The sequence below is a fragment of the Carcharodon carcharias genome, chromosome 7 (assembly GCF_017639515.1).
Source record: "Carcharodon carcharias isolate sCarCar2 chromosome 7, sCarCar2.pri, whole genome shotgun sequence".
NCBI lineage: Eukaryota > Metazoa > Chordata > Chondrichthyes > Lamniformes > Lamnidae > Carcharodon > Carcharodon carcharias.
Window position 1 is genome coordinate 72133856 of NC_054473.1, and position 26834 is coordinate 72160689.

The window sequence follows — 26834 nt, forward strand, 5'->3', positions numbered from 1 at the left end:
TGAAGGCAATTTTTCAACCAATCACCAAGCCAAATCTTTACATTTTCTATCTTTGATACATTTGCACAAGATGGAAAGGGACTGCTCAATGGTTTTGCAAACTTGTAGGGCTTGACGAATTCATTTTTTAAAAAACTCTGCATGTAAGCACATCAAATGAGTCTTATGTTGCATTAAATGTTTTGGACCCAAAGACTAAAAGACTCTGGCTTTGAAAATCAAAGAGCTTATGAGCCTTTAAACTGCTAAGAAAGTTATTTCCTCTTGAAGTAGAGCAGGACTGCCAATTTAAAAATTAAACTTTTGGAAAATAAGGCTGAGTCAGCTCACTTTACTGCAAAGAAATCCCAGGCCCAATTTGAGACAATCAGCAACTTGAACTTGTATGCGCACCTTTATTAGTGAAATGCTCCACTCCAGATAATTGAGTACAAAATCTAGGTTGACACTTCAGCGCAACATTGAGAGAGCAAGGAGGTTCTCCAATATCTTGGCCAAAATGTAGCCTTTGAGCAACATGTAAAAACAGATTTATCTGGTTGTTGCTGTTTGTGGAATCCTGTGCATAAATTGGCTGCTGCTTTTCTTGCATTACAGTAATGATTGTGCTTCAAACAAACCTCATTGGTTGTAAAAATGCTTCAGAACATCCTAAGGTTTTGAAAAGCCTTTTATAAATGCAAGTTTTTGTTTCCAATTTCTTACAGTGGAGCAAGAATGGATACCAAGGATTTGAGTGAAGGATTAATAATCTCTTGGTGTTGGCTTATTCTTTCTATCCTGTTGCATGTGAGCTTAAAAAATCAGCTGTACTGACTAAGTGGCCCACCTTGCAATGGTGTTCAATTGCTCCAGCCTTTATAGAAATTAACACATTTCTGATGAACAAAATTTCTTGAGTGCTAAAGTTCAAACTGCTAACTTGGCTTGATTAGAATGAATTTTCAAATCATTTCAGGCTTTTGGTGAAGGGACCAGCCCTGTCCTCTGAATCTGTAATCTCCACTGCAGTGGGGAATTGCATTTAGTTTGGCCTTTTGGTAAACGATGAGGTATTGAAGGAGTTGTACCATATATAATTGGGATTGCATATACTAATGTCGTGGGTTGTAAGGCTGGATGGTATGGAGTGGGGCTGGCCTTTAAAGCAAATCAAACAATTCAGCAAGTATAACAATCATAAACCTTTGAGTTAAACTTGGCTGAAGACTGAACATGTTGTGCTAAGCCTTGAGCACTTGTGGCTAGGAGCATTTCCTGACTTTACTGTGTGATCAACACCTTCAGCTCCAGTTTGAAGCTCTTTAGAAGTGGGGCCCTTTTACACTCAACTTGAGGTTCCTGTGCTGTTACTCGGTCTGTTTAAAACAGATCACAGTCTTATTTTTGTTCATTATTTTTTATTTTGGTGAGATTTTTATCTCCTGAAAATGAGAACTGCTGGTGTTGGGTGTTGAAAATCTTTCTTTGTCAACTTCAGTCACTCCTATTAAATGTAGCTATATACAGTATAAACACAAACTATGTTAACTCAGATGTAGAATGGATGCTGGTCTTTTCAAAAGTTTAAGGTGGAAGACCAAGGAAAGTTCCTTTATGACAATTCATGAATATTATTTTAACTCAATTTCAGTTTAAAAGAATGACAAGTGATCTCATTGAAACATACAGAATTATTAAGGGACTTGGCCGGGGGCATGCTAGGGTCAAATTCCCCACGGCAGGGAAGGCTAGAACTTGGGGGAACAGTCTCGGAATAAGGAGTTAGCCATTTAGGACTGAAATAAGATTAAATTTCTTCATTCTAGAGTTATGAACATTTGAAAGCCTCTACACAGCAAGATGTGGGTGCTCAGTCATTGAGTCTCTCCAACTAAGATCACATTTTTGGATGCTAAGGGAATTGAAAGACATTGGGATATTGTGGGAAGAAGGAGTTGTGGTAGAAGATCCGCCATGATCTTACTGAATAGCAGAACAGGCTTGAGGTGCCAAATGACCACCTACAGCTCCTATTTCTCATAAGAACTTTCATAGAATCGTACAAGACAGAAGGAGGCCTCTTGGCCTATTGTGCCTGTGCAGGTTTTTTGAAAGAGTTATCCAATTGGTCCCACTGCCCTGCCCTTTTCCCATGGCCCTGCAATTTATTCCCTTTCAAGTATTTATCCAGTTCTCTTTTGTAAGTTACTATTGAACATGCTTCCATCACAGTTTCAAGCTGTGAATTTCAGATCAGCTTTGAGGTAGAATTGTGAAGCCCACAGTTAGATGAGCTTTTTGAACCACTGTTGAAGCCAGGTTCATTAACCTGTATTTAATTATCATCCTTGTCATCTTGATGTAAGGATGGTTTGATATCTTTCTGTTGTGGTTTCATAAGTAATCCAGCGTTCCAAGGCAGTTCCCATCAGCTTCCCACATTGGATTTTTTCAGCATTTTATTTTAAGTAACTGTTATCCTGTATGCTACTAGCATTGTATTTGCATAATATTAGGAGGGTATGTGTTCTTGTCACATGTGAAATAGTTGTTGTCTTCCTGACCTGTCATTTTACACCGAAAGGCAAAGCAAAATTAAAACTGGATGTTTGGGCTATCTGAAAATCATTCTAAAACCGAGCTGAAGAGAAGGAATGACTCGTCACAAGTTTATAATACGTATATGACAGAAGTATGAAAACTGAAAGACATTGCTGAAGCAAAATGGAATAGGAACGGGAATAGGCCAGCCATCCTCTTGGGTCTTTTTCACCATTTAATTAGATTACTACCTCAATCCATTTTACCCACCTCGGGTCCATATCCCCTAGCTAATAAAGATCTTGAGTGTTGCTGAAAAAGAGACTTTTTTTTTGTCGAAGCTTTTTGTCTTTTACTCATCAAGGTAGTTTGCAAGAATACCAAATGTAAAAGGAATAACAATTTATTCTGCATGAGAAGAGCCTGCTGATTGGTTGGCATGTGGACTTGCTAGTATAAGTTATTGTTCCCTTTACATGTGGTATTCCTGTTCATTGTCCTGGTGAACGCTTTGACAAAAAATGTCTACTTTTTTTTCCAGCAAAAATAAAGATCTGATTTCAGGTCTGAAAACTCCAATTGTCCCAGCACCCACAGCCTTTTACTACCCTTTGCGTACAAGATGCTTCCTTATTTCTTTCCTAAATATCTTAGTTAATGTACAGTACGAAAACAGAAAATGATGGAAATACTCAGCAGATTGGGCAGCACCTGTGGTAACATTTCAGGTGAATGACCTTTTCATCAGAACTGGAAGAAGTTAGAGCTTTTAAGTGACTACAGAAGCAGAGGAAGGGGGATGCAAACGATGAATGCCTGTGATCAAGTGAAAGATAGCAACAATTAAATGACAAAGGTATAATAATGCAGGGCAAAAGTAGGTGGTTATGGGGCAAGTAAAGAAACAAAGTTGGGCCTGAGAAGGTACAAATGGTGATAATAGAATCACGACCAACAACTGCTGTTCAGACAACAGGGGGAGTGGTTCTGCTCTGAAATTACGTAGAACACAGAAATAGGCTTTTTTTTCTATTTTTTTATTTCATTCATGGGGTGTGGGCTTTGCTGGCTGGGCCAACGTTTAATGCTCATCCCTAATTGCCCTTGAGAAGGTGGTGGTGAGCTGCCAACAGTCTATGTTAGTGGCTATGCTCCACTTGAACCTCTTCCCATCCTTCCTCAAAGTCTCTTAGCATCAGCCTCTGTTCCCTTATCTAGCTTCCTCTGAAATGTATTTATACTATTCACTTCAACCACTTCCACTGGTAGCAAATTACACATTCTCATCACTCTTTGGATAAAGAAGTTTCTTCTGAATTCTCTATTGGGCTTGTTGCCTATTTTCTACTGAAGTTCTCTGGTTACGCTCTTTCCCATAAGTGGAAACATTTCTTTCGGCACCCACTCTATCAAAGTATCAAAAAAATCCATAATTTTTAGGTCACATACCAGCCTTTTTTAGGAGAGAAGAGACCCAGCTTGTTCCTTTCCTAAGGGATATAACTCCACATATTTGGTATTATTCCTGTAGGTCTTTTAACAACATTCCAGTGCCTCCTTATACGGCGACCATTTTTAAAATTCTCTCATTGGATCTGGGCATCATTTCTTGCCCATCCATAATTTCCCTTGAGAAGGTGAGCTGCTTTCTTAAACCGCTGCACCCTGTGTAGCGTAGGTTGCCACAGTGCTGTTAGGGAGGGCGATCCAGGATTTTGACCCAGCAGCAGTGAAGAAACGGTGATATAATTCCAAGTCAGGATAATGTGTGACTTGGAGGGGAACTTGTAGGTGATGGTGTTCCCATACATCTGCTGCCTTGTCCTTCTAGTGGTAGAGGTCACAGCTTTGGAAAGTGCATGGAAGAAGGTTGTCTAACCAAAGTCAGATACAGGTTTAGCACTCCCCTACTTTTCAATTCTATCCATCTAGAAATAAACGCTAGTGCTTGATTTGATTTTTTTTTAATGGCCTTATCTAGCAACTTGAATACTGCTGGAAAAAAGACATGTTGCTGAAGCTTTTCATCTTGCACTCATCGGGACAAGTGCGAGAATGCCAAATTTCAAACGGTTGCAACAATTTCTACTATTGTGTATACTACGACTAGGTTACTACCACTGTGGTACTAGTGCTTTATTGTAAATTATAATATAAATATCCATAAAAAGAAGAGATCAAGAACAGGTGCAATAATTCATGTATTTGGGAAGCATAATGTCTGCTGATGGAAGATGCAACAAAAAAGAACAAGGATAACAATGGGAAAGGCCATATTTGGTAAGAAGAGATGGTTGCTAACTGGAAAGTTGAGCAAACAACTCAAGAAGCAACTTGTAAAGAGCTCGATTTGGAGTATGGATGTGCGAGTTGGACCTCATGGAAGGAGATGACCACTTGCTCAATAGATTCTAAATGTGGGTGTGGACATCAATGGAAAGGATCAGTTGGACAGAAAAATTAACAAATGATGAAGTGCTGAGGGTGAATTAAGGAACAAAAAGAAATTTGCTGAACATAATTAGGAAAATATTGAGACTGGGTAGGGCACTCCTTAAGAGAAAATAGACAAGTAAGAGATGTTATGGAGGGAAGGTGTCAAGGAAAATATAGGATGGAAGAGAATATCAACACTGGATGGCTTGAAAGTTGAAGAAATTTATTAAAAATGGCACAGGATAGAGACATGGGAAAGACTGAACCTTCAGGCAGAGCACACATGATGATGATGATGAATAGTGCTTCTGCCAGCGCTGTCACAACTTTTTGAAAAGAAATGTTGAAATCAGTGTTGAGCCCTATTGTGATGTGGTAGGTGATATGTGCCATGCGGACCAAACTTACTAGGGAAACTTGGCCACGCTATTGCAACGGTTTTGCAATTTGTATTTATTATGAGAAGATATGTGCACTGGATTCCGAAGTAATAAGTCCACTAGCACCTTTAGTGATTTTAAAAATTAAATTAAGACATTTATTAACAAAGAGAATTTAAACACGTACATAAGATTACAGTTACTTGATATTATAACAAATCCCAAAATTCCTAATTAAACTGATTCCCAACTACACACCCTATTTAAGGCAGCAGTCCAAAATAGATTGTAAATTTAAATAAGCAATCCATCAAGGTTACCACAGCACCCACTCACACAGTGGAATCCCAAAGGCTTCCAACACAATTATTAGTTAGTGGAGCAGCACTTCTTCAGAGTGGCAAGGGTTTATTCCAAGCCTGTGAGTCACGGTGTACCTTTCAAGATTTTACATGGCCACCAACCCATAGCCTTACACCCTTCTTTATATATGTTTTTTCTCTCTTTAATGTGTATAACCCTATTGTTTTACATGTCTTTGGAATTTTACTTTCCCCATAATATAAAAACCTTTCATGTCAATATGGCCCTTTTTTCTTTTGTGGAAAGATAAACATAATAACCTTGAGATAAAAGCAAAAAACTGCGGATGCTGGAAATCCAAAACAAAAACAGAAACAGAAATACCAGGAAAAACTCAGCAGGTCTGGCAGCATCGGTTCTGTTGAAGGGTCATGAGGACTCGACGTCAAATGTGCTCTCCTCCGCCGATGCTGCCAGACCTGCTGAGTTTTTCCAGGTATTTCTGTTTCTGTTTTTGAACATAATAACCTTGCCCTATTTATTTTGTTAGTTGTAAACATCCTATCATCCCGTTGAAAATCAGGCAACTCCCTACTTATCTTAAGGTGTGAATGAAATTAACATTTTATCTACTGACCCTCACTCATTAACATTTCAAATGCCCTTTTTACACCTAACCCTTTTGATAATTTCCACCTTGCAGCCTACCTGACTCGATTTCCATTAAATCAGTCACACACACAACCATTCCACACCCATAAGCATGCAATAAGTTTATGAAAAATTTGATAGCTTCATGATAGTCCAGAAGGCTGTAAAATTCCTAAGTGAACAATGAGGTGGTGTTCCTTGAGCTTCCATTGAGCTTATTTTGAACAATGTGGGAGGCCAAGAGCAGAGAGGTTAAAGTGGGAATGGGATGGAGAATTGAAATGACAAACAACAGGAAACCCAGTATCACACTTGCGGACTGAATAGAGGTTTTATGCAAAGAGATTGCCCAATCTGCATTTGGTCTCCCTAATGTAGAGCAGCGAATAAAAAGGATTACATAGGCATTAATTATATTAAGGTTTATGCATTCAAAATGATAAAGCCTGAGTAGGTTAATGGATCCCTAAGACCATAAGACATAGGAGCAGAAATTAGGCCATTCGGCCCATCGAGTCTGCTCCGCCATTCAATCATGGCTGATAGGTTTCTCAACCCCATTCTCCCGCCTTCTCCCCGTAACCTTTGATCCCCTTACCAATCAAGAACCTATCTATCTTGGTCTTAAACACACTCAATGACCTGGCCTCCACAGCCCTCTGTGGCAATGAATTCCATAGATTCACCACTCTCTGGCTAAAGAAGTTTCTCCTCATCTCTGTTCTAAAATGTCTTCCCTTGACTCTGAGGCTGTGCCCTCGGGTCCTAGTCTCTCCTAATGGAAACGTCATCCCCACATCCACTCTATCCAGGCCTTTCAGTATTCTGTATGTTTCAATCAGATCCCCCCTCATCCTTCTAAGCTCCATCAAGTATAGACCCAGAGTCCTCAAACGTTCCTCATATGTTAAGCCTTTCATTCCTGGGATCGTTCTCGTGAACCTCCTCCTGGACCCTCTCCAGGGCCAACACATCCTTCATGAGATACGGGGCCCAAAATTGCTCACAATATTCTAAATGTGGTCTGACGAGCCTTTTAAAGCCTTAGCAGCACATCCCTGCTTTTATATTCTAGAGTTCTCAAAATAGATGCCAACATTGCATTTGCCTTCCTAACTACCGACTCAACCTGCAAGTTAACCTTAAGAGAATCCTGGACTAGGACTCCCAAGTCCTTTTGCACTTCAGATTTCTGAATTCTCTCCCCATTTAGAAAATAGTCTATGCCTCTATTCTTCCTACCAAAGTGCATGACCTCACACTTCCCCTCGTTGTATTCCATCAGCCACTTCTTTGCCATTCTCCTAATCTGTCCAAATCCTTCTGCAGCCTCCCCGCCTCCTCAATACTACCTGTCCCTCCACCTATCTTTGTGTCATCTTCAAACATAGCCAGGATGCCCTCAGTTCCTTCATCTGGATCATTAATGTATAAAGTGAAAAGTTGTGGTCCCAACACTGACCCCTGCGGAACTCCACTAGCCACCAGCCGCCATCCTGAAAAAGACCCCCTTATCCCCACTCTCTGCCTCCTGCCAGACAGTCAATCTTCTATCCATGCTACTACCTTGCCTCTAACACCATGGGCTCTTATCTTACTGAGCAGCCTCCTGTGTGGCACCTTGTCAAAGGCCTTCTGGAAGTCCAAATAGATAACATCCATTGGCTCTCCTTTGTCTAACCTACTCGTTACCTCCTCAAAGAATTCTAACAGATTTGTCAGGCATGACCTCCCTTGATGAAAACATGCTGACTTTGCCCTATTTTGCCATGCACTTCCAAGTATTCTGAAATCTCATTCTTAATAATGGACTCTAAAATCTTACCAACGACTGAGGTCAGGCTAATCAGCCTGTAGTTTCCTGACTTTTGCCTCACTCCCTTCTTAAACAGGGGAGTTATATTAGCAATTTTCCAGCCCTCTGGGACCCTCCCTGACTCAAGTGATTCTTGAAAGATCACCACTAATGCCTCCACTATCTCTTCAGCTATCTCCTTCAGAACTCTGGGGTGTAATCCATCTGGTCCTGGTGGTTTATCCACCTTCAGACCTTTCAGTTTGCCTAGCACCTTCTCCTTGGTAATAGCCACCATACTCACCTCTGCCCCCGACTCTCTTGAACTTTGGGAATGTTACTCATGTCTTCCACTGTGAAGACTGAAGCAAAGTACCTATTCAGTTCCTTAGCCATTTCTTTGTTCCCCACTACTACTTCTCTGGCGTCATTTTCCACCGGTCCAATGTCCACTTTTGCCTCTCTCTTACCCTTTATATATCTAAAAACACGTTTGCAATCTTCTTTTATATTACTGGCTAGTCTGCCCTCATATTTAATCTTCTCCCTCCTTATTTCTTTTTTAGTTGTCCTCTGATCCATCAGAAGGTACTCTGTGCTGTGTTCACATGATATTGTATTAACCTTAATCTCCTGTTCCTGTCATATTCCTTGTCACTGAAGTATGTGTTTTCATGTTGTAAGGCTACAGCAACTGTTTTGAGTGTGCTGTCTCTGCATCCTATTTAGTGGAAATCTTGCATAATTTCCATTGTGAAATTTGCCACTGCTGAAATTAATTGTTAGTCCTTTGCTATGCTATCTCTTCTAGGGCAAAAATAATGAGTACCTTGTGTCCTAAAACTACGCTCAAGGGAAAATGGTGTTTTATTAGTTGAAAACCCCAAGTTGTAAATTGTGCTTCATTCGCAACCTCAGAAGATCCCAACTGCAGGCATTTCCCCCAATTGCAGGCATTTCCCACATCTGCAGCAATCGTTTGAATTACTTACTTCTTTGTCTTTAATGTTTATAACGCCTTTTTATTTTGACATCAGATTGATTTGTTCATTCAATTACAAATCGACTATCTGAAGCCGGAATTCTGAACCTTTTTGCTTATGTGGACCCCACTCCACAATTATAAAATTTCCACAGACCCCCTGTAAAACAACACAACTGCTTTTTGAGTTGCTTCTGTCACATAGTAAAAGTCAGTTGCAAAAAGTACGTACACAGCAAGATCCCACAACAGAAATAAGATGGATCACCATATACGACATGCATCAAAATTCCAGGCTCATTCATTTTTTTTTAAATACTTTTGTGGTCGCCTGCACCATGTGTGGTTGATGCTCCGGTTCTTGGGACCATAAGCTCCTGGCAACTGTGAGGAATTTGATCAGCCTCCTCAGTTTCCTAAACAGCTGCTGCAGTATCCACATAGAGTGAAAGGTAAAGTTAGCCAAACTTCACTGGCATTCATTGATTATTTATTGATCCATTACCCCTCATCTAAACTCACCCACCTGTTGCTCCACTTTCCCAACTATGGACGGGAGGGTGCATGCTACATGCGTGCTGGGAAATGAACCCACTGGCAACTGTCACTGGTGGGAGGAGAGGGAGCAAGGTCTGTATCCTCCTCTCTCCACCATCAGCGGCTGTGGGACCACATTGACTCAATCTTGCGTTAGTACACTAAACTCCTTTTGAAGGTGAGTTTTTTTTTAAAAAGGCCTATTTTGAGGTCTAATTTTTAATAATAACGTTCTTACTGGCTCTCAGTTTGAGTTCCGCTAAGGCCAGTGAGTTCCTGACCTCATTACAGCCTTGTTCCAAACATGGACAAAAGAGCTGAACTGCAGAGGAGGGTTGAGAGTGACTACCCTTGACATTAAGGCAGCATTTGACCGAGTGTGGCATCATGGAGCCCTAGCAAAACTGCAGTCAGTGGGAATCAGGGGGAAAACTCTCCGCTGGCTGGAGACATACCTAGCACAAAGGAAGATGGTTGTGGCTATTGAAGGTTAATTATCTCAGTTCCAGGATATCACTGCAGGAGTTCCTCAGGGCAGTGTCCTCGGCCCAGCCATCTTCAGCTGTTTCATCAATGACCCTCCTTCCATCATAAGGTTAGAAGTGGGGATGTTTGCTGATGATTGCAGAATGTTCAGCACCGTTCGCAATTCTTCAGATCCTGAAGCAGTCCATGTCCAAATTCAGCAAGACCTGGACAATATCGAGCCTTGGCCTGGCAAGTGGAAGTAACATTCATTTCACACAAGTGCCAAGCAATGACCATCTCCAACAAGAGAGAATCTAACCGTCACCCTTTTACACTCAATGGCATTACCATCACTGAATCCCCCACTATCAGCATTCTGGGGGTTACCATTGACCAGAAACTGAACTAGACTAGTCATATAAATACTGTGGCTACAAGAGCAGGTCAGAGCCTAGGAATTCTGCACCAAGTAGCTCACCTCCTGACTCCCCAAAGCTTGTCCACTATCTACAAGGCACAAGTCAGGAGTGTGATGGAATACACTGCCCTTCCCTGGGTAAATGCAGCTCCAACAACACTCGAAGCTCAACACCATCCAGGTCAAAGCAGCCCACTTGATTGGCACCCCATCCACAAACATTCACTCCCTCTACCACCGACGTACAGTGTTAGCAATGTGTATCATCTACAGGATGCACAGTAGGAACTTCCAAACCAACGACTGCTATCATCCAGAAGGACAACGGTAACAGACAGATGGGAACGCCACCACTTGGAAGTTCCCCTCCAAACCACTCACCAACCTGATTTGGACATATATCTCTGTTCCTTCACTGTCGCTGGGTCAAAATCCTGGAACTCCCTTCCTAACAGCACTGTGTGTGTACCTACACCACATGGACTGCAGCGTTTTAAGATGGCAGCTCACCACCACCATCAAGGGTAATTAAGGATGGGCAATAAATGCTAGCCTAGCCAGCACCACCACACCCCATGAATGAATTTAAAAATCAATGGGGAGCTACTGTCATCGCTCGTGATCAGCCTCACACTTTTTTTGTTGACCCTGATTACAAAATATGGTTTTTAAAAAAATATTTCCTACTTTCCCACTTTCTGGCTCAGTGCCTGTTTCTCCTGCACCTAATTGTGAATTTCCTTATGGGTGGGCTCAGTCTGTTCTCTATTTGTCCACATTCAGCAAGAAAAAATAAAAACCTGCATTTATATAGCAGCTGTTATGACCTTGGGACACCCTAAAGCACTTTACAACCAATTAATTACTCTTGAGATGTTTTAACTGTCATAATACAAGAAACCAGGCAGCCAATTTGTGCATCAGTGTCACAATAATAAAGCCAGAGCACTTCTTCCTTTCCCTGTTTCCTGTCCTGTGGCTGTACAGGCCTGAGCAGCATGGAAGCATTTATGGCAGCTGTTTACTCGCCACTGCGGTGTCTTTAGATAACCATTGCCTGAAAAGATTCCTCCTTGTTTGAGTGGAAGCATTCCCCTCATCGCTGTCAACATCAGAACTGTTATTAGGACCAATGCTGTCATAAAACAGAGCAAGTAGCGTAGGCCAATTTTTTTTTTACAAGATTTACTAAAGTACATTATATTTCAGTGGTCTACAGTGATGTAATTAAAATACCTCAAGCACACAAGTCAACTATCATTTTATCTAAGCCATCAGAAATTTAATCATTGTAGTGGCTAAATCGCTTGCCTTGAATATGGTCATCTGCTTTATGGCAGATAACTCAGGTTACAACTACTGCGTCACTGAAGCCCGCATCACCTTGTGGAGAGACCGGCTTGCCAGTCTCGAACAACCCCCAATGATGGAAATTCTACCAGATGAAAGCCTTCCCCCAGGAGCTAATTGCAACTGGGCAACCTGGAAGTGCCTTAACAGACTTAGGACTGGTTCAAAGGTGTCACTAAGCAAATAGGGATATACAACCAGCCCAACAACTTGTGAATGTGGAACTGAGCCACAGACTATGCAACATCTCCTGCAATGCCTATTGCTAGAGGAACCCTGCACTGTTGCAGATCTTGCCAAATTCAACAACAAGGCGCAAAAATGTGTCCAGTTCTGGCTGGGCCATGTATAGACTGTCCGTGGACACGATAAGAAGACTAGAATTAGACCCTGGAGCTAAAAGTCCAGCATGGTTGGGTAAGCGACATACTATAAGATAGTGGAAATCTGAAATAAAAAAGAAGATTCTGGAAATACTCAGGCCAGGCAGCATCTGTGGGGAGAGAAACAGAGTTAACGTTTCAGGAGAACGACTCCTTTCAAAACTAGGAAAAGTTAGAAATGTAATTGGTTTTAAACAAGGGGATGAGGATGCGAAAGGGACAAAAGGGAAGATTTCTGTTGGAGAGATGAAATGACAAAAAAGGATCAGTAGTGCGAGACCGTCGAGAGTGATAAAGAGACAAGTGGAGAAATAAAATGTGTCTAGAGGAGATGTAAATGGCAGAAGTATGAACAGCTGCAGCCTGAAAGCAGAAAAAAAGAAAAATGAGATTAAAACAAAACCAGCAAAGAAAAAAGAAACAAAATTGAGGAAGAGGTGATGGTCTGAAATGGTTGAATTCAATTTGAGCCTAGAAGGCAGGTGCAGTTCATTGCAACACTGCAGGAGGCCAAGGGCAGAGTGGCAGGAAGGTGGAGAGTTTAATTGATAGGTGACTAGAAGCTCAGGAACCTACTTGTGGACTGAATGATGGTTCTCCGCAAAGCGGTTACCCAAACTTAATTTGGTGTCTCCAGAGCAAGCCTGCATTGTCAGCAGTGAATAAGCTCATTAAAGTAAATGTGAACTGCTGTTTTACTTGGCAAGTCTGATTGGACCTTGGGTGGTAAGAAGATAGGTGGCAAAAGGACAAGGGTTGCGTCTCCTACATATGCATGAAAAGAGGCTGTGGGAAGGGGAAGGATGCTGGGGCGATTGAGAGGTGGATGAGGTGTCATGGAGAGAACTGTCCTTTGAGAGCCAAAAGGAGAAGAGAGGGGGAAGATGTTTGATAGTGCTGTAACACTGGAGTTGGCTGAAATGCCTGAGAATGACCTGTTAGCTATGAAGGCAGATGGAGTGGAAGGTGAGGATAAGAGGAACCCTATCATGTTTCGAGGGTCCACTTACCCCATCCAGTCAAACCTCCTGCAAAATTATTCTAGCTCATAACTAACTATAAATTGAAGTGTTCAAAGAAAATGAGGGAAAAAGAAAACTTTGTTCTAATGGACTTATGATTTTTCTCTCTGGATGTTTACAGCACTATCCAGGAGATTAAACTTTGAATTCTTGGAGGCTATAGGACAATCCTGGAAGGTTAGTGACCCAAGGGTCAACCTTAAGGGAAATGGATTTGACACTCCCAGCACAATCTCTATCTCATCTTAGAGTCCATGTTTGTGACATGGAGAGTTCTTGTTGATGGCTGTTCTGCTTGACCGGTTCTGTAGAGTGCACATAGCACATAACTGCTTCCACGTTACTCAGGACTTTTAAGCCACAAGGGAGAAAGAAAGGAGAGTGTTGCGGCTTTACGTGCATAAGCCTTGTCTATAAAATCCAAAATATTTGAACCACTCTGCATGGGAGACAGAACTTGTAAATAAACAGAAAGGAGGAATGCCAAGTGGCGGGGGTTCCCACATTCCATTCGTCAACTAAAACCTTTAGGTAGTGCAGTGATGAAGCTGCTGCTGAACTGTCAAGTATGTCTGATGTAGATCAAAGACCGAAGACTTTTGCACCCTGCACTCTTTCAGAACTTTGCAGTCTTGATATGTTTAGCATTTTGTTAGCACAAGAATGCTAGACATTTGACTGCATAATGTGTGAGGAGTAGCTGGAACTTCATAGGGTAAAACCAGTGCTCTGCCCTCCTGGTGAGGAGCGGCACTCCAAAAAAGTTGGGCCAGAGAGACTGCTACAACACTGGCTATTCTCCTTTGTAGCCTACATGCCCCAGAACTACTGAATTTGGCTTTTTTTCCCAGTTAGATTCAGAACCGTAGTACACGTGTAGGCTGATGCATTAATGCAGTATTGAAGAGGTACTGCAGAGTTTATTGATTGTGCTGCCTTTCAAATGGGATGTTGAATTATTCACCTGTTTGCATGGGCATGAAATCCAATTCTCCTATTCAAAGTGCAGGGAGTTTGTCCTGATCAATATTCCTCCCTGAAAACTTCTCCCTACTCAAGGTCAAAACAAGATGGCAGCCAATGGGATTTAGTGGTACTAATAGTAATTACGTTTGATGCCAGTGATATTTTTCTTCTAGGTACAGAGTCTCGAGGTGCATGTAGAATTATTTTTATATTATAGCATTGCTTCTGAAGACATGAGTAAAATAGAAGCAATGTGTTAAGTTAGTAGACTAATGGAAATGAAGTCAAATCTGTTGAACGTCTTGTTAAACAGGCAATGTTCCTCACTTTTACTGTTCCTGTATTTTTATGTGTAACCTATGAAATTCTTCAATTATTTTAATTGTTTGGAGACTAAATGCATATAATTTTCGACCATGGCTCTGTGTTAGGCTAGCCACTATATAAATGCAAGCATTTCTTTCTACTTCTCAACAGTATAAGAATACTTGTTTATTGAAGCAATCCGCATGATTAATTTTTTTATGAAGTAACCATTCAAAAACATTCCTCCTATGTTCCTGAATTTATTTATTCCCTTTCCTTGGGACCACGCCCCCGCCACCCCACTTGGTTTCTTTATCATCTAGTCATCTTTCGAAATCCCCCATGTCCCCTGTGGACTACAGTGGATCATGAATTCTTCTTGTCACATTCCAGACAAGCTCAAATCTTCCCAAACCATTGCATCCTAACACTTTTTCAAAATGTATTTTTGATGGGGCTGAAATACTTATAAAGTATTTTTCTTGTTTCTAAGTTGGGGACAAGCTTTTGCTGAAGTATTCCATACTCAATCTACACAGAATGCAGACAGTCGACACCTTCATCCTAATACCCTGGGTTGGATTCAAACTCGGATCAGCAATGTCCAGAGAGTGACCTGTGCTACCCAATCTAGATGAAATTAGACAAGTGTTATAATGCAAGCACCCAGTTAGTTGCAGCAAATTCTACCTTCAGAAACAGTAAAGAAGAAAACTTAAGAAAAAGGAGTCGGTCATCCACCGTTCAATAAGATCATGGCTGATTTGATTGTGGCCTGAACTCCACTTTCCTGCCTGCTTCCCCCTTACCCTTTGACTTCCACATAGCTAAAAAAATCTGTATAACTCAGCCTTGAATATTTTTAATGACCCAGCCTCCAGTGCTCTCAAGGACAGAGAATGTCTAAGATTAACAACCCTCTGAGAAAGTAATGTTTTCCTTATCTCCATCTTAAATGGGAGACCCCTTATTTTGAAAATGTGCCCCCTTGTTCTAGATTTCCCCCATGAGGAGAAACTTCCTCTGAGCAACTAACCTGTCAGGCCTCCCTCAGAATTTTATGTTTCGATAAGATCACCTCTTGTTCTTCTAAACTCCAATGAGGTCTGTGCGCCATTTGCATCTAACTGAAGAGTGTAGCAAATACCTCTTCCTACAGAAAAACAAGAAAATAGAAGTGCGCAAAAACGTCTGGTATTTTCTTGGCATTCTTAAGCAGGCTTTGGTAGCTTTTGAGACTGACCAATGTAACTGTGCTGCAGGATTCTAAACCCAAAGTGGCTTCTTGTCTCATTCTAGGTTGCAGCAGCTCCATGGTGGCTCCCTGTTAAAGGAGCCAGTTGGAAACATCCTGAAGGTCCTGATTCCAACATTACTAAGAGGTAACCATTGAAGCAAAAAGTGTTCCTTTTAATCTGAAATATTGTTTTTTCGTCAGGTATTGAAAATATAGTGTAACTTGGAAAAAGGTGGGAAATGCTTAGAGATTTTTAGGTTGCACTTTTGATTCACCAAGGCCTTTTAACCTTCCCCTTTGGCTCCCAACCCACCCTCTTCTCTGTCCCAGGAAATGATAGTTCCTAGGGTTACCTTTTCTGCTTAGTTCTCAAGTTTGTGAAAATTAGAGCCAAGTCAGTCTGTTAAGTTGGCGGGAAAACAAAGTTCAGTGTCAGTTTCAAACAATGTAGCATTTGTTTTCAATCAAAATATTCTGCCCTGCAAAAAACATTCAGCTGGGCACCTAGTGGCTGTGGAAAAACGATAAAGAAACTGTTCTTTTAAAATCAGGGTGGTATCAGATATACTTAGATAAGAGCACAGCCCACGTTTGACAGGCCTGATGCGTCATTTGCACCATTCACACTTCTGGTGAAGAGGGGAGTGAGCATGAAGTTGAAAATGGTTAAATGATTTAACAAATTGTGGCTTTTGCACCATCCTGAGCTAGGAATTCTGTGTGCTTGTGTTTTATAAAATTTTTGTTTAAAAAACCGCATGGAGTATCACCAGGAGTCCTGCGGTATGCACAAGAATAGGAATGTGCATTAGAAAATAAATTTTTTGGATAGACAATTTGAAACCACAGCAAGGGAATTGTCAAAAATCCAAAAGTTGCAGGGGCCACAAGGGGGTTGAAAATATATTTAAACCCTGCTAAATGCATAAAGAGCTTGCCAGGAGATTGTCCCAGAAACCGTGAATTCGGATAGGCACTTGGCAAATTTGTGTGGGGCATCTCATTTAATCATTGAGTGCTTTTTAAAATGAGTTACTGGAACAATGTATACTTTACAAGACCTGACTTCTGAAGTAATTTTCTGTCTGTCAGAAAAGCTTGGCAGTGAGTCGAATGTATTTGCTCTTTCTGAGCCTTGTAAATCAGTGAGCCTTCTTGCCTGTTTAAATGTCATACTTCAGTTGCAACTTCTTTGCTTTGGGAGACATTATAACATTGGGCTTTGATATCCACCCATTGTCAGCCAGTTGTTCCTTTTTTCCTGATTCTGCTTTGCCTGTGAAAAAATTAGAGGCTTCTCATTAGCTTCAGAACCTTGACCTTTTTTTAAAAAAAATCACAACTAATCCACAGAAACATCACAATCCTTAAAAGGATCTGCAGAAACAGCAAGTATTTGAGAACTACATTTTTTTTGTCTCAGCCGTGTTTATAATAAGCTACAAAAATCTGCAAATGCTTGAGAGAACGCAAGGCATTCGTACAAGTGAAGCCTTCAGCTGCCCTTGGTGTATGGCTGAATTATTGTAAACTGAGTGAAGCTGCACAGATTTCCATTGTTGATTGGAATAGAAAATCTGGACTGTCGCACAATTGTTTTTTCTGTGCTTGTCTTCATTTTTGGCCCCTTCGCTACTGATTTTTTGCTTAACTACAAGAAAATTGCAACAGGCTGACCACCAGCAATAAGTCCAGTTTCTTAATTTGGGTGATGCTACGTATGTAGGATACTACCCTGTGGGTTATTTATATCCTGTACCAAAACCTGCAGCGGCATATTTACACTTGGCTACAGTTGGATTCAGACTTTTTTTCTATTTCTGTCCATTCATCTTCCCACCTGTGGGCAGTAATAATTGTATGAAAATCTGCTGGCACCTTTTTTGCCTAGAGGTATGTTCCAACAATGGATGTACTGAGATCCATATGTATTGATGGCTAGTAAGCTGCAAACGCTGAGTTCTTCAAGATTAGTTTATCACCTGTAAAGAGAAAATGCAGTTCAGTAAAGTCATCCTCATTATTAAATCATTCATTTTCCCTGTTGTTAATAATGGACATGCTACTTTTAATGCAATGGTTTTAGTCCTCTGTGCTCACTCGTAGAAATGTATTGAGTTGCCTTCATTCTTAAAATAAAGAAGGTTCTAGTGAAGTCACAGTTGTTGTGCAAAGCCTCCAATCCACGACATTGTTTTATGACCTAAATAGAAGCTAATGTCGTGCTTTAAAGTGCTTTAATTGTTTTGGTAGGATTTTCTGATAGATTAATCTAAGTGTTCTAAGATTTTGAGCCGTACGAAGCAAGGTGGGCCAACATTTGACCCTGGTCCTGTTTGGTTGACCCAAGCTAGGTGATGTCAGGAAGCCTTGATTGGCCTCTGGTATCTTTGGACTAAGAATGTGAAAGCTCATCCAGTGTTCCTATTTTAGAGCCACCTAATTCACATGTGTGAATGCTGTGTTACAATCCAATCTGATTCTGCTGTCTGAACCTCACCAGTTGAATAACTGCAGACACTGATGGTAATTTTAAGCGCCCCTTCCCTTCCCCCAAAAAAGAAACAAGTGGGTTGGGGTTGACAGAGATGTTTTTAAACAAATGTTTTTAATCTAATCCCAATACCAACCTGCCCACTTTTGGATTTAACAGAGACGGAAGGAGAGAGCTCAGCCAACACTTAGTAAGGAAGATGAGTGTAGCCATTCTGGAAGGGCAAGTGCCTTTCCAGCACGACTTGTAGGCTCAAAAGAGCAGAAGTATTTCCCCCCAAGGCCCACCAAGCTGACCTCGCTTACAATCATACCTACTGACCCCTTGAGCCATTGCACCCTCCCCACCTGGCGTTGGCTGTAGCACTTTGACACAACTAAGTGACTTGCATGAGCCCTTTCAGACGGCATTTAAGAATCAACCGTGTTGCTGTGGAACTAATCACATGTAGGCCAGAGTGAGTAACAGCAACAGATTTCCTTCCGTAAAATACAGCAAGTGAATCAGCTGGGTCTTTACAATATTCTGCTAGCTTCATTGTTTTTACTGAAGTCAGCTTTTTATCTCAATCATCTTTTTAACCAAAGTTTTAAAAATCTCAATGGGATTCAAAAACACATTCTCTGGATTAGTCCAGAAATATAGTACTTGGTCTGCGGACCAACCATTTAGCTCTGGAATGTATGGTAGTAATGGCTCATGGTGATATACAGTAGTTGCAACACATATTTGTTTGGAACACTGCATGAGGTTATCTGCAGTAATGTGTTTTGCTGTGTTTCGCTGTGTTTCAGGATGGATCACCCAGCTGTACATGTCTCTTGGAACAATGCAATGGCATACTGTACTTGGGCAAGGAAACGGCTGCCCACTGAAGCTGAATGGGAATATGCATGTAGAGGAGGACTTGAGAACAGGTAACAATAGAAGACTTTCAAAAACCCATACCAAATACATCGTTGCTAACTTGTTCTAAATTTAGTCTGTAGTACAAAAGAGATTGAATAATGCCAATTTAATTTAAGCTAATTTTGGAAAACTTTATTATACCCAACATGATTCTGGAGATCCAGACAAACAGTTGAATGGAAAAGATGGGCCTTTTTTTTTGTTTTGAGACCTGTTAATTTACACTTGGTCAGCTACCTGAGCTCTCCAAGAGAAGCATTAATCTCAACAAAACCTTTTCAAACCTCTCATCAAGCCAGGTCTGAAGACTTGAAACCATCATCTTTGCATTTCAAAGGTGGTTTCCAGTTTCTTGAGTTTGATGTCAGATAATATTGCTGAGGGAAATTAAGGATGAGTAATAAGTGCTGGCCTTGCCAGTGATTTTTCACATCCCATGAATGAATAATTTAAAACAAAAATGGAAGAAGCATGAAATATGGATGATAATAACTTCTCCCAATAGGGCATATACCAACTACACCATCGTAAGAGGCAAGTAATTTTAAGAACTGAAAGAGGGTTAAACTTTGTGGAGCTTCTCCCTGATTTTGAAAAAAATAAGGTTTTTATTTAGAGTTGTATTCTATACACTATATGTATGATGAGTGGCAATCCACGGATGTCCAATTATTGCAGGGAATAACATGCTTCATGAGTTATTTGACTATCTACATTTATAAATTCCCACAGCCTGCAAACCTGTGCCTAACCAGGTATTTATCCAGTAGTCTTTGAAGGAATGAACAGCCTTCACCACATTGGTCAAAATCTGTTACACATAGCTTCATTCTGTTGAGAGAAAGAATGTCTTCCAGTCTGGGTTTTGTACTTCTAATCCGCAGTCAGCGATCAAATTGAAGTATTCTGCCTTTTTGCTTTTTAGTGTTATTCGGCTATTTTCTACAGTAATATAATTAGGGCATGCATTATTACACAAGAAACTGATACCAAAAGTATTTAATGTTCGCACATTGTCTTTCAAATACAGTTATTATTTGTTGTTTGCTTACATGATGTAATCTTTATTTTGCAGCATGTTTGCACATCTTCAAGGTAGTGTGGGGTAGACAAGCAAGTAGGAAAAAAACTTGAATCCAGAAAGCACCCAGTGCCACTCGATGCAACATTAAAATCTTTCTCCCATGTTAACAAGTCTAATAACAGTATCAATTGACTGGAGAATACCCTCATGTTCAAAATCATGATCAAAGAAATTTACGGGCAAAACTGCCAGAATTCATTGATTATATGAAACCATTCCTGGCAAGGTGCACTAGACAGTTTGCAGCATCCTGTACCTCTAATACAGTACTGGGTAGGGTGTAAGTTTGAAATTCATCGTGATCATTGCAACTATGTTGTAATGAGTTAGTTGATTTTGTCTGAAACACCATTAGGAATGCTATGATTGGCCATAGTGCCCTGGGCTCAGTTGGAGTATGTGTGCATGTACAATTATATGAAGAAGATGACAATGCATCTTGGTCCATCTATCAAGAGAAACCCAGGAACCACTCATTGCCACATCCATTTTATTTCTTCAATTGTCCCAACATTTCTCCCTCCATTCCTACTTGGAAATCCATTGAGAGTGTTTATCAACCTCTTGTGTGAATTTAAAACTCACTGACACCAGTCCTAACTTCGCCTTTTACTAATCTTGCTCTAACCATATTCACAACATGAGGGGTGGATATCATTGGCAGGAGAATTGTATGTGGTTATCAATTGATGTTACTCTTGTGGTACATAGGGTTAATTTATCAAACTGCAGTTGCATATTGACCTTGTGACAAATAAAGCAATGAAAGGTAAATCTGGCATAGGGATTTCGCCTTTGATCAGGGAAAGCAGTACTTGAAAGTCCATGATTTCAGAGCTGCTCGTAGCACATTGTACTAAAAGCCTATGTGGGGAAAGCAAACCAAGATTTTTTTTGATTTATTTACAGCAGAACAGGAGACATATAATATGTATACACAAATAAAAAAGTGACTAACTGAGCTAACTCCAAGTGTGATTTTAATCTGCAGTTTGCTAATGAACTCATTCTCTTTTATGTGCTTAATATGAATTTAATGAATAATGTTAAAAACTTCAAAAGCATCCCTTCTCCCCCTCCCCCATCTCCCTTTGTTTCCTTTGTTATTAAAGATGATAGCTCTTTTTGCATTTTAAGTTATTTTTCTCTCAGCTGATGCTTTATAGCTGGCCTACAGCCAAGAAGAGTGTCTTCTCACAAGCTCCTTTCGCTGGGATAATCTGAAGCTGTAGCTGGGTTTGTGAGGTACTTTCTTGTCTGTCTTACATAACTTCAACGCTCCCTTGCAATAGCTCCTCAATTACCCTTCCACCATGTGGCACTGCCCTCCATTTTTAGTCTAAATTTTTAAACAACTTATATTTGTATAAAATGCTTTAACATAATAAAGCATTCCAAGGCATTTCACAGGAGCTTAAAAGCAAAATTAGACACTGAGCCAAACAATTGCTATGTTAGTACAGATAGCCAAAAGCTGGTCAAAGAGGTGCATTTTCAGGACTGTAATATAAGAAATAGTAACAAGAATAGGCCATTTGGACCCTTAAACCTCCTGTGCCATTCAGTAATGTCATGGCTGATCTGAATATGGTCTTAATTTCACTTTCATGTCTGCTGCCCTCCACCCCCACCCCCCACTCCCATTAACCCTTGACTCATTCTCCACTGACCTCTGTGGAAGAGAATTCCAAAGACTAACAATCCACTAAGAGAAGAAATTCATCCTCATCTCAGTCTTAAATAGAAGACCTCTTATTTTGAAACTGTACCCCCCTAGTTCTAGATTTACCCCACTGGGAGAAAGCATAATCTCAGCAGCTACCCTGTCAAGCACTTTCAAAATCTTCTCATTCTTCTAAACTGCTATGGGTATAGACCCAATCTTCCCTCAAGACAACCGCTTCCTCCCAGGAATCAGCCAAGCCCACCTTCTCAGATCAGTTTCCAATGCAAGTATATCCCTCCTTAAATAAGGTGACCAAAACTGTACACAATACTGTAGGAGATTTTACCAATGTCCTGTACAGATGTAGCAAGACTTCCCTACTTTTATACTCCATCCCTCTTGCAATAAAGGCTAACATGCCATTTGCCTTCCTAATGACTTGCTGTACCTGCATTTTAACTTTTTATGATTCGACACCTAGACCCCTCTTTGCCTCAGCATTCTGCATTCTCTCTCCATTTCCATAATATTTAGCTTTTCTGTTCTGCCTACCAAAGTCCACAACCTGTCCTTTTCCTGCATTATATTCCATCTGCCACATTTTTGCCCACTTGCTTAACCTATCTACCTCCCTTTTGTCATGAAGAGATTAATGTCTATATTGTTATTGGAAATTATTTTTTAAAATAGAGTTTAGTGGTGTCTGTGTCTATGGGGGATGTGTGTGTTGTGTCTCTGTGGGGTGTGTGTGTGTGTGTCTGTCTGTCTTCATTGGATTAAAGCCAGCTTGTCTGGGTGCTCTGATGTATAGAAAGAAGTAGGTTTGAAATGGTAGTTAGTTAAACAGTAAGGAAGTTAAAAAGGTTAAGTGTACATTTGAGTTTATTGAATAAAGCATTCAAGAGTGTGAATAAAATCCTGCGCCTAGCTGGGAGATGCCAAGCAATGTGTTTATATTACTAATAAAATTAGCAGGATGAAAATGTTATTGTTAGAAGAGGTAAAATTAAAAATCTAGTAATACAACGGGAAATTTACATTCAAAGGAAAGGCGAGGTATAAACAGAAAGGAGTTTGTGTGTGTGTAAGGCAGAGGCATTTAAGATCTAACCAGCCTCTACACCTGCAGCTGTGTCTGCATTTTGAATCTGTAAGGTCAAATGCGCTTTGCCTGGGGTCTCTTTAAATTTGAGTTTTCCTGTTGTCTTAACAGGGATGTAACTGAGAGTCAGATTAACTAGGGGATTTTTATAGTTATTATAGTCATTTTGTAGTCATATGTATGTGCTTACAATTTTTCTTGTATTAATAAATGTTTAATTTAGTTTTATAAACAACCTCTTGAGACTCGGTGGTCTCATTACTACTGAATTCATAGCCTGCATTTCGAAATATAGAAATTACAAAAATTGGTATGGCAGTTGTTTCAAGTTTCCCCCTGGGAGTTGACAACTCAGCCCTTACCATTGGCTGTCTCATTATACCTTTGCAGACTCTTTGCATCCTCCTCACAAGTCTCTTTCCTACCTATTTTTGTATTGTCAGTAAATTTTGCTACAGCACAGTTGGTCCTTCATCCAAATTATTAATACAGGTTGTAAATAGTTGAGGAGCCAGCACTGAACCCTGTGGCACTCCGCTCATAGTTTGCCAATCTGAAAATGACCCATTTATCCTAACTTTGTTTCCTGTTGGTTAGCCAATTCTCTTATCCATGCTAATATATTGATGAGCTGCTGTTTCAGAGAACCAGCACAGACATGATGGGTCAAATGACCTCCTGTACTGTAACCATTCTATGATTCTATATCACCCCCAACATTGTGAGCTGTTAAATAAAAAGAGAAAATGCTGGAAAAACTCAGGTCTGGCAACATCTGTGGAGAGATAAACAGAATTAACGTTTCAAGTCCGTATGACTCTTCAGCTCTGAAGAAGAGTCATACGGACTCAAAACGTTAACTCTGTTTCTCTCTCCACAGATGCTGCCAGACCTCCTGAGTTTTTCCAACATTTTCTCTTTTTATTTCAGATTTCCAGCATCTGCAGTATTTTGCTTTTGTTATATCGTGAGCTCTTACCTCGTTTAGTAACCTTTTATTTAGCACGAATGCCTTTTGGAAATCCAAGGAGAGGCAAAGAGGTGGGGAATTTTAGGTATCTCTGTGACAGGAGTAAATTACAAATGGGGAGAGGTGAGGCTGTAGAGGGATTTGAGAACAAGGGTGATCATTTTAAAATGGAGGTATTACTTGATTGGGAGCCAATGTCGATCACTGAGTGCAAGGTGATGGCTGAACAGGACTTGATGAAAGTGAGGAGATGGGCAGTAGCGTGTTGGATGACCTCAAGTGTATGGAGAGTAGAATGTGGGACACCAGCCAGGTGTGGAGTGGAATGTCCAGAGGTAACAAATGCAAGAACGTGGGTCTCAGCAGCTGAGACAAGTTGGGTGATGTTACAGAGGTGGAAATAGGAGGCCTTAATGGTGATGTGAATGGCTCATAACTTCCAATCGCCAGGATGTCATACCTGGGAGGTACCTCAGGAGATGCACGGGGCACTCCTCCCTCTACCCTCCCTCAAACTGGAAGTCCCCACGTAAGGATTGCACAGCAGTTGCCCAGAAAGTTCAATCTTCCGATGGGTTACAGCTCTGCACTGGGAACCATCCAATGCTCCATTTTACTGTCCCGTCTTACCAGAATAGATGCCCAGGAAAAGTTAGAAAAATTAATAGCACTTCTAACTCCTGGGCAACTATAGTACTGACCACCTCCCTCCCAACCCCCCACTGTTCCTCCAGACTGCCCCCACCCCACCTGCTAGCCACTGACCACCGCCTTCCCATCCTACACCCTTACCTTCTCCCTGGCTTCTCAAAGTGATGGGACCTTTAACTTAACTCCTTTACAGCAGCTAGTACTGTTTTTTTTTTAAAAAAGGACATCTCCCCACCAGCCCCCGACTCTATTACACTCGACTGAGAGGATTCGTGAACAAGTACACTGCACTGTTCTCACCCAGCTTGAGTCAGAAGGTCGGGTGAAGAGGGTGCAGCTCCCGAATGATTGGCAATCCTCCACGGAAGCTCTAGCCCTGAGATGGGCGAAGTAGGGTGATATTATGGAGGGAAACTAGGTGATCTTAATGATGATGTGGATGTATAGTTGGAAGGTCATCTCGTGGTCGAATATGACACCAAGGTTGTAAACACTGGCTAAGTGTTGTAATTAGCAAGGAGAGGGATAGAGCCAGTAGCTGGGGAACAGAGTTTGCAGCGTGGACCAATGTTCCCTTCAAAAGTTTAGTTTCTGTGCATAGCCTCATTAAATGTTTTTGCATGACTGCGCGCACAGTTTATTTATCACAGAGCATAGCCTGTGTAGTGCTTTCCAGGCTGCTACACACATGCACAGCTTAGCAGAAACATTGACAGGGATGGGAGTAAATGGCTTCAGTCTTCCCAACATTTAGTTGGATATTTTTGCTCACCCTGTACTGTATGTCAAATAAGCAGTCATAATTTAGCAATCGTGGAGAAGTTGAGGGAGGTGTGGGTGAGGTAGTGCTGGGTTTTGCTGGTGTACTTATGAAAACTAACGCTATGATTGTGCTTTTGCATGATGTCGCCAAGAGGCAACACAGATGAAAAATGGGAGGAGCCTAAGGATTGATCCTACAGGGACATCAGAGTTAGAAATGTAGGAGTAGGAAAGAAGCCATTGCAAGTGATAATCTGGCTAGTTCACATCTAATCCTATATCTCATTTTGCATCATTAAAGCTACTTTAATAAAGCGAGCCATTTGACTTAAACTGAAAACAGAACTAAAGAACACCGGTTCAGAATTATCCAGTCTACAAAGTAGAGATTAGAAACATGATTTCTTCTACAAAGTATTGGTCCTGTGGTTGTTGTTGGTTTACGTCTTCAAAAAGCATGGGTTAATGGGAATGTATGAGGTTATAGGTATAGGCTGAGATGATTCCTCTGTGGCTGGACTTGGGGAGCAGGGGGCTGCAAAAAGAAGTAACTTGTATTTATATTACCCCTTATACAATCTCAGGACATCCCAAACCACTTGATCGCTGATTAAGTACTTTTGAAACGTATATATCGGGAGCCGCAGCTGCTGCAGTATCCACAGCCAAGTCCTGGACAATTGACCAAATGATCTGTTTTAGTGAAGTTGTTTGAGGGATAAATGTTTGGCAGACCACTGGGCAGAACTCCCTCACTCTTCTCTGAAAGAATGCCATGGGATCTTTTAAATCCACCGGAGGAGGCAGATGGAGATCCAGTTTAACATCTCACCTGAAAGACCACCTCACTCCTTAGCATTGCATTGAAGTATCAACCTAGATTTTGTGCTCAAATGCCTTGAGTAAAGCTTGAATCCAAAATGACCACTTGATTTCCCCACAGTGACTGCAAACAGCTTACAACAGTAATTAGGTTTACTTAAATCATTTCTATTGGCTATTCCATCAGCTCTAACTGTGTCACTGTAAACTGGGGTTACTCATTGTACAAATGAAACATTTGTATCTTCAGTCTTTCTTCATTTGATGCAGGACTGCTTACGCATTTTCTCCAAATCTCCATTTTGCTTCTTTTGCCAATTATTTTAAATTAGTGTCCTCTGTTCTTAGCATTTAGAGTTACGCTTCAGCACAGCTAACACCAGGGATCTCCAGTGGCTCAACAAAGGATTTTCATTGTTGCCTTATTATTAAGGCTTTTCTTTGGTTCCAGTGTAGTTTTTTGGCTGATCCCATGGGGGTATTCAAGATCAGAAATACATAGCCATTAGACATCAAGGATAAGTAGTTGTTGCATCTGACCAGTAGTGGAGGGTTCAGTAAAGTGAATGCAATATATATTGGCTCCATTGTTTTTTTAGGATGTAACAGTCATTTGG

At 40.8% G+C, this 26834-nt stretch overlaps 1 protein-coding gene across 2 annotated transcripts in view; it reads left to right on the forward strand.

The window, feature by feature from the left end:
• The window catches only part of sumf1 (sulfatase modifying factor 1), a 141696-nt gene that overhangs the window by 27754 nt on the left and 87108 nt on the right, over positions 1 to 26834 (forward strand). For both annotated transcript variants that reach the window (XM_041191133.1, XM_041191134.1), the window contains exons 4-5: positions 15820 to 15902; positions 19046 to 19168. In XM_041191133.1, coding sequence (XP_041047067.1) covers positions 15820 to 15902; positions 19046 to 19168 — 206 coding nt within the window. The remainder of the gene's footprint in view (positions 1 to 15819; positions 15903 to 19045; positions 19169 to 26834) is intronic.